General features: G+C 39.5%; 1 protein-coding gene across 1 annotated transcript in view; it reads left to right on the top strand.

Annotated features, from left to right (window-relative positions):
* The window catches only part of LOC121897079 (leucine-rich repeat-containing G-protein coupled receptor 5-like), a 37,939-nt gene extending 31,464 nt beyond the window's left edge, over positions 1 to 6,475 (top strand). The window contains exons 10-16 of the mRNA XM_042411363.1: positions 40 to 102; positions 1,606 to 1,677; positions 1,771 to 1,836; positions 1,934 to 2,005; positions 2,268 to 2,347; positions 3,308 to 4,021; positions 5,573 to 6,475. Coding sequence (XP_042267297.1) covers positions 40 to 102; positions 1,606 to 1,677; positions 1,771 to 1,836; positions 1,934 to 2,005; positions 2,268 to 2,347; positions 3,308 to 4,021; positions 5,573 to 5,628 — 1,123 coding nt within the window. The 3' untranslated portion in view covers positions 5,629 to 6,475. The remainder of the gene's footprint in view (positions 1 to 39; positions 103 to 1,605; positions 1,678 to 1,770; positions 1,837 to 1,933; positions 2,006 to 2,267; positions 2,348 to 3,307; positions 4,022 to 5,572) is intronic.
* The last annotated feature ends 1,838 nt before the right edge of the window (positions 6,476 to 8,313 follow it).

Below are 8,313 nucleotides of genomic sequence, written 5' to 3'. Positions count from 1 at the left end.
TATAAAGGTGTGTTTTTCATTTTCTTTGTTGTTTCTCAGATTTCTGAGTGGAAGCATCACTGAGTTACCAGATTTCACCGGGACCAACAGACTGGAAACCCTGTAAGTCTCGTTTGATGAACAATTTATTAACAACAGTTTAACAACAATCTGAGTCCAAAATGAAAATTGTCTCTGAGAAACAAATCAATGAAGACTTAATTCACACACATATTATTGAATAATTATGAAATAAACTATTTTCAGGTTTTTACGCAGCCCCCCTGGGTCACATGGTAGAAAAGCGAATGGATCTGCCTTGCATAAACTGTGGTGATAACATCTACCCAGTAAGTTCAATTTTATCTAGATTTAACGGCAGATTTAACAATAGTGAAATCAGTTTAATTGATTTAGTTTAATCTTTTTGGAGCTTTTATGTGTACCAATAATATATAAACACAAAGCTAAATCTGCCATTAAATCTAGATAAAATTGAACTTACTGGGTGGATGTGATCACCGCAGTCCATGCAAGGCAGGTCCATTCGCTGAACAACAGAAGAGGGCGTGTAATCCGTTCACACAGATTTACCATGTGGTTTGTTTGTAGTTGTGACGAAGATGTAATCTGACAGACTGTTTTCTATGGAGCAGAGAAACTGCCAAAATTAACACTACTAAGAGAAAGAAAAGGAGGAAATCCTGCCGATCTCTCATTTACCACATTTACCGTCTTAACAGTGACTAAATAAGTTGCTGGCTTTGACACAGACACAGTTTTCATTTTAAAATGTTTAACTTTATCTACATTTACGCCTAGTATCCACACTACTCTGGCGTTTTTAAATCCCTAAAAACGGAGACTTTTGAAAATGCTGCTGATCCCATTTTTAGTTTGAACTTAAACCGGGATTACGTTTTAGTCCAAACAGGTGGAAACAGAGACTTTTATAAACAATGACGCAGACACCCACGCACTGTGAACGAGATGCTGACAGCATCTTATTTCTGTCTGCCAATGTCAGAAGAGACAACACTCGTTGTGAGAAGCAGTGTTAGTTCCCCCTCCGCTTACCTTCAAACTGAGTCCAGTTCCTGCAGCCAAATACAGCAGCGTCCACCGGTGACATGCAAACGCCGGTCACTACATAAGTTATCTCTGCCAGATGTTAGTGAGGGAACTGCTCTCATCACATAGAGATGCAAAATATCAGCCACACAAAATACTTCCTGTCGTGTTGTTTTAAAACGCTGTTTAAAATGAAAACGTGTTCGTGTGGATGCAGTAGTCCTAATTTTGGCACTTTTCTGCCACCATAATTTTCATGTCAGACATTTTGACTTAATAGCAGCTGAAGATAAAACAGTTGTTGTATATGAACCTGTTAAATGACCACCTGTGGGACACTTTAGCCTTCGTGGCACCATTTTCAGGATCACTTATACTCATTCTGACTTTTTGGTTGTAAAATTTCAAGAGTTACCTTTTAGATGAGACCAGGATTATGGCTGTAATCAAAAAGGATTGAAGAACAGTAACCTTTGTACTGTGTGTTCATCATTTTCAGGCTTGTGCACATAAATATTGATGTCTGGTAAGAGGTTAACATGACTTTGTGCTCAGGTCCATCACAGGAAGCCACATCTCCTTCTTACCCAGCAGCATCTGTGAGGAGCTTCCCAACCTGCAGACGCTGTAAGACTTCACTTACATCTGCTCTCACTTCAATTTATACGTCTAAAGTCTTTGAAGCACTGAAACAATCTGTAACTTGATGTCTGTCTGCAGGGATTTGTCACATAACCTGATCCAGAGTCTGCCCAGCTTCAGCCGCTGTAGAAAGATGCAAAACATGTAAGAAGTCCTTTGATTCTTTGTCAGTTTTCTTTGTTTTTTCTTTTGTCTGCCCTGCAGTCTTGACTGAGTCAGTGATGTCATTTATCACTTTCAGAAACATGCATCATAACTCCGTACATGAGACGAATCCAGGAACCGTCCAGCAGATGAAGGAGTTCAGATCACAGTGAGTCACAGCAGCTTCCAACTCTGATTACCTCATTTAATGTTTAGTGTTTTGACTCTTAAAATGGTTAAAAAAGGAGATGTAAGAATGAACACCGATATTTATATTGTTGATCTGTTTACATGGACTGAAACATGATGAAAGAAAATATGAGAAATGATTATGAGTTACAGAAAGAACAAAAAAAGTGCTGTGACTCTTAGTAATATATATATATATATTTTATCATAATGAGTTTTCTTGGATTGTTTTCTGTTTGCAGAGTTGCAGATCAGCTGTTTGATCTCCAGTCCTGCGTCTTTCTTCACTGCGTCAAGTTAACGAGCCTGCAGGAGAACAACAGTAAGACACACAGAACAACGGCTTTGTTCACATAACAGGCATTAAAGGACGGGTTCACAGTTTTTCAAGTGTGTCTTTAAACCAGCAGTCAGGTGTCCATATGAACAGTGAAAGAGGTTTTCCTCGCTGTAATGATTCCTCCTGTTCATACTGGATATTAAAAGATCCTTCAAATGTGCTTTCAATGGAAGTGATGGAGGCCAAAATCCACAGTGTGTCCACACAGTCATTTAAAAGTAGATGTGAAGCTTATATTCAGCTTCATCAGTCTGAGTTAGTCATATCAAGTGGATATCTGACACATTTACAGTCTTTTTAGCATCAAATTCCCTCTTTGTGTTTCCTCGGACAGTGTTTCCCTGTTGAGCTGCAGGTGGAAGTATAGTAACAAAAAGAGGAACTTTGGCACTAAAAAGACTGTAACGTTGAAAGACATCTACTTGATTTGACTCATTTGGACGCTGAAGCTTCATATTAGCTTCAGATAAACTTTTAAATACATTTTTGCGCAGAAGGAGGACTGTGGATTTTGTCCTCCATCACTTCCATTGCAAGGTCATTATGAAGGGATCTTCTAATGGTCAGTATGAACAGGAGGAATGATTACAGCAAGAAAAACAGGTTTCACTGTTCATTTGGGCTGTTGTTTTAAGACAGACTTGAAAAATTGTGAACTCATCCTTTAAGCAGGATTTTTCATGCATACATACATACATTGCATCTGTGAAATTTGCATCTTGCTGTTCTGTTATATGTTTTCTTGTTTGTTTCCTTCTCTCAGTCCAACTGAAGAGTTTTTCTTCTTATTACAATTATTATTATTATTTTCTATTGTAGTTTATATTCTTGAACTTGTTTACACAGTTTCTATGTGTGTGATTGGCTGTATAATGACATCACAGCCTCTCTGAGCTTCAGCTGAGCTTTGATTGATCTCAGCTCACCTGTCTCCACCTGCAGGTCCCCCCACATGTTGTCTGGACCTGCTGCACCTCAGCGTCTGCCTCCTCTTCATCCTCTCCGTCACTTTAAACCTCCTGGTCCTGGTCTCCGGCTTCCTGTCCTCCTCGGTGCTTGGACCTCCGTCCTCGCCGCGCCTCCTCGCTCTTCTCTTCTGGTTTCGTCTCCTGTCGGGTGTCTCGGGCACCTGCGTCCTCATGGTGGACTGTCTCTGTGAATTCAACCTGCAGACTGATCCAGGACGTGGACTCGTGAGCTTCCTCTTCGCTCTCTCCTCTGAGGCCTGCGTCTTCCTCATGATGGTCGTGGTGTTTGAGAACCTCAGGTGTGTTCAGGTCACCTGTGCGGTCTGCTGCAGCTTCACTCTGGCTGTCGCTTCCTCACCTGCGCTTCTGCTGCTGTTTAACACTTCCTGCTTCCTGTTTATGACCGTCACTCACTTGTCCCGCCGCCGCCACGAAGAGGATGTGACATTAAACCTGAGAGGAGTCCGTGACGAAGCCCTGATGTTGACCTTCCTCCTCCTAACAAACACCGTGCTCTCCTTATCTGCCTACCTGCTGCGCCTCCCCGCCCTCCTCAGTCCAGGTGTTTCCACATCTGCAGTGCTGCTCCTCATCTCAGCGCTTCCTTCCTGTCTGGACCCGCTGCTCTTCATCGTCTTCAGTCCTTGTTTCGCGCCAGAGTTTCAGTCTTTCCAAAGCAGCGTGACAGGTACGGTAGCCCGGAGAGGTCAACGCACTGCAACTCTGACAGCACATTTACAAAAAGACGCTGCAAATAAATAAAACACAAGAAAAAAGCATAAAGCATCTTCTTCTTCTCTTAACTTAAATCATGTCCCGGTGTGTTCATCATTTTTAGTGTCCCCCCTGAAACTCGTGTGACTCAGTTCAGTTTTGTTCTGTTTGGATTTGAAGCATTTTTGTATTTGCAGTTTGTTTCTTTATGCTGCGTTTATTATGGAAAACATCATATTGTAATAAACTTTAGTTGTTAAAGATTTGAAGCTGCAGGTAAGGACAGATATATGGATATATGGTACAAAAAAAGCCTTTACTGAAGATACAAATTCATTAAAACTACAATTACACACCCCAAAGCAAAAAGCCTCCACAGAGTTCAACACCTACAACACAAAGCACTGCAAGTCAATCAGGATAAACTTTGCACACACGCAGCAGCAAACGCACATCAATCAATAAGGAATATCTCCAAACTGTCGGCAGCTCAGAACCATTTCTCTGTACTCACTGAAAATCTGAGTTTAAGGGGCGGGGCTACATTCGTGATTTGTGACATCATAACTAGTTTCAATCCTGGTCCAGTATTCAACTTACACGAGTGTGATGTGAAAACCTGAGAATGGACTTTACAGTGAAGGAGGAGACATCTGGTGTCCAGCAGTTAGAAATGAACAATATTTGCATATTCAGAGATGAGAAGAGGAGGAGATGTCATTTTAAGGATTTTAAGGTGTGAAAAAATCATATAAAGCCCCGTTCACACATGTAGTCCATCCCTGAAATGTTCAGGAACATTTCTTGCATGGGGTCATGTGTGAATGGGAGCAAGACCAAGTAACATTTCAGGGAAAATGCCGGTACCGCTGTGTTGTGAATGAAAGCAGAAACATTGCAGGAACAAGCACACAAAGGGTCACATCCATCTGACGAAAGACACTTTAATGTGGAGCGAGTGAACAAATCACAAGACTCCCCTGATGACATATTTGAATCTGTGACTCGTTTACGGTTGCCTTGCCGACGCTTTTGCAGGTGATTTGATAACTAACAAGCGATACAAGTTCTTTTGTTTGCAAACAAGCTCCTTTTTTTATCAAGAATGGGTGGAAACTGTTCAGATCCAAGAATAATAGAGTCAGTCCTCACAGAGCAGTTGGCATCCATAAGTGTTGCGTTACCGCCATCTGCTGGACTGTACTTCACCCCGTCTATTCAGGTATTGTCACAGCATGTGTGAAAAGACGCAAAACAGAAATGTACCTGAATGTGTGAAAATCACTATCAGTGCCTGAGAGGTCATCCCAGTAATTTAACAGGAACTATGTGTCAAAGTGGCTTAATTTTATATTCATGTTAAAACATGTCTGGAGGAGATCTTTAAGCATCCAGAAGGCAGAACGCCACATCAGCGTCTAGTTTCAACCCTTCGGCCTCTTTTAATGCTCTTCATCCCCCAAACATCAAACCTGTGTTCATCCTCGTTTCAGCTCTTTCTCTGTCCCGCTCTCTTTGTGCAAAGGAACGCCGTCTTTTCAGTGTCACCGGCTGCAGGATCATCCATCGCTGGCTGAATAGTCTGTCTGGCTGCTGTTTGAATCACACCACTTTATAACCTCCACTAGATGTACTTTGATCACACAGGACCAGATTAACAACAGAAAGGCTGCAGGCAGCACAGTACGACTGAGAGTGATAGTAGTGCTCAGTGACACCACCTCATATCAGATAATCATTTGATCAATCATTACTAAACGTGTAAAATCTTAATCAATGCACCTTTAAAGTGATCTTGTCAAGTTTATTGGAAAAAACAGAGGAGATCCTGTATATGTATGTTTGGTTGCATGTTTTCTAAGAGTGTAAATATTGTTGCAGAGGTTTCGTTCTGTGTTAAAAGGCTCCGACTGATTATTATTATTTTGTAATTTTGGTTTATTCTGTACACACGGACAAAATGTGGAAAAGCTGCACAATCATAGCTTTTAATCAAATAAAGATCAACGTTTTTAGCAAACTGCCTTCATGCAGCAGCTCACTTTCCTTCAGGTTCATGGTTTTGTTGACATGCTGCTCCTCCTGAAGTCTGAATCAAGGCTCTGAGGGCAGACGGAGTCTCATGTTGTGCAGGTTGTGAAGCTGCTCCATGCAAATTTATATCACTTTCCACTACAGCTTTAGTTTCTAGTTAACTACAGATTTAAATATCTTTAGTAAACATTATTTCCATCATTATAGTCGACATTAATGCCATGATTTAGCCTAACACTCATTAAAGGGTCGTTCTGCATATTATTTCTGATACTTTGAGTACATTTTTGTGTCTTTTTACTGTAAAATTCAATGACAAAGGTGTTTCTGATGGACTTAAATACTTTGTGCATCTTGAACTGGCTTCATGTACTGATACACACGGTGTTACATAATCCCTGTGTTTTAATAAATACTTTATTTTCATGATGGAGGGGATTCTTTCAGTTGACTCCTCGCATCTTCTTCATCATCTCTTTTCTTTTCCCTGTTTATTGATATTTTAAATATAACTAAATAAATAAAGAACACAATTCTTCACAAACATTTTTTAACAAATACACATGAAAAGGAGAAAAAGACGAGAAAGACACAAAAAATTAAGAACCTTTAAGAAAAACAAGGAAATTCTCCCATATTTAATCTCCTGGTTAACGTCATCTCATAGGACATTTATTTTGTTAACAAATTCATCTATTCAATGAAAAGTGGGAGCTTTAAGTTTTTTCAACCAGCTCAGGATGAGTCTCAGTGTTGTGATTATATCCAGACGTAACACTTGAAACTGTCTCTTATTAATTCCTTTAAATTCTGTTTTATGGTTTAAGAGACAAAGTTTGGCTGTTGTAGTAAAAAGGAAAGTTCAGTCTCTCTTCAACAGTCTTCCAGGTTACTTTCCACAGAGTTTGTATCAGAGTCAGTTTTCTGAAAGTCTCATCCTTTTTAATCTACTAGTGGTGACATAGAATCTACACACGTCCTTATATAATATCCCTTCAGATCGTCGGGTTCTTTCCGATATTTGAAATGACATTTGACCAGAACTTTTTATCCATCTGTGTCCAAATCTTTCTGCCAGATAAATCCACCTTTATTGGCAGCATTTTATAACAAGTTTCTATTAGCAACAGCAACATTAAAAAATATATAAAACTATGTTGCTATTCTGTTCCAAGTTCTCTCTTAAGACATGTGGACATTTTTTAATTTGCATATATTTCCAAATGTCTTTACAGCCCAAATTAAAAAACTGTTCAAAGGAAAGAAAGTTTTCTTCCTCGTCATCTCTTGAGTAAGACACTAACACTGCCAGTGCTAGAAAAAAGTACCAAACGCCCCCACACATCACATCACATAACACCTTCACAGATGAAAAACTCTTATTTTCTTGTGATAATTTTCTTCTTCCAAGAGCTTCAAACTCATGTCAACATCAACATGTTTCATCTATTAATGGTTATAAAGTAACCGAGACAACAAATCAACTAGTCATCAGAAGAACGTCTGCTGTCAATTTATCATTTAAATAATTTATCAAAGAAACAGATGAGTTGTTTTTATTTTACAGAATTTTTAGTTTCTCTCTGTTTTATATCTGTAAACTGAATAAAAATGGACAAAACAAGCCGGTAATCAACAGATTAATTGATATTAAGACTCTTGGGACACAATAAAAACTCAGGAGACTCTTCTTTATCTTCAGAAAATAATTTAATAACATTTAAATCCAACATATAAAAAACAACAGTGGAAGGACTTGATTCTCCTCTCCTTGCTATAATAATAATACTCTTTAATCATTATATAGAAGAATTTTGACAAAAAAAAAAAAAAAAAAAGTGACAGATTGCACATGAGAGCATGTGAGCGAGGTCTTCCCCGTCGGCCGGTCGTCACAGCGTCCATCAGTCTTTGTGGCAGTCTCACAAATACACGGGACAATGGAAAAGCCAAATAGAAAATACTAGCAGGCAGCCATGCTCCACCTGGACTCCAAATTTCAGTTTGTGGGTTTGTTTTTGCTTTTTGATCAGTTTAACTAAATAAAAGTCCTGTTTTGTTTTTGTTTTTTTTAATTATTATTCCTCGTGATGAAAAGAAAAGACAACGTGCAGATGTTGCAGCATCACTACAGGAGGGGGGAAACATCCTTTAAAAACACACAGGGGGTTAAACACCACAGTGAGGTCACAACCCCCCCCTCCCCCCCCACCACCACCCGCCAACTCCCCT

The sequence above is a fragment of the Thunnus maccoyii genome, chromosome 5 (genome assembly GCF_910596095.1).
Source record: "Thunnus maccoyii chromosome 5, fThuMac1.1, whole genome shotgun sequence".
NCBI classification, from domain to species: domain Eukaryota; kingdom Metazoa; phylum Chordata; class Actinopteri; order Scombriformes; family Scombridae; genus Thunnus; species Thunnus maccoyii.
Note: the sequence above shows the minus strand (reverse complement) of the source record. Positions and strands in the feature narration are given on the sequence as shown.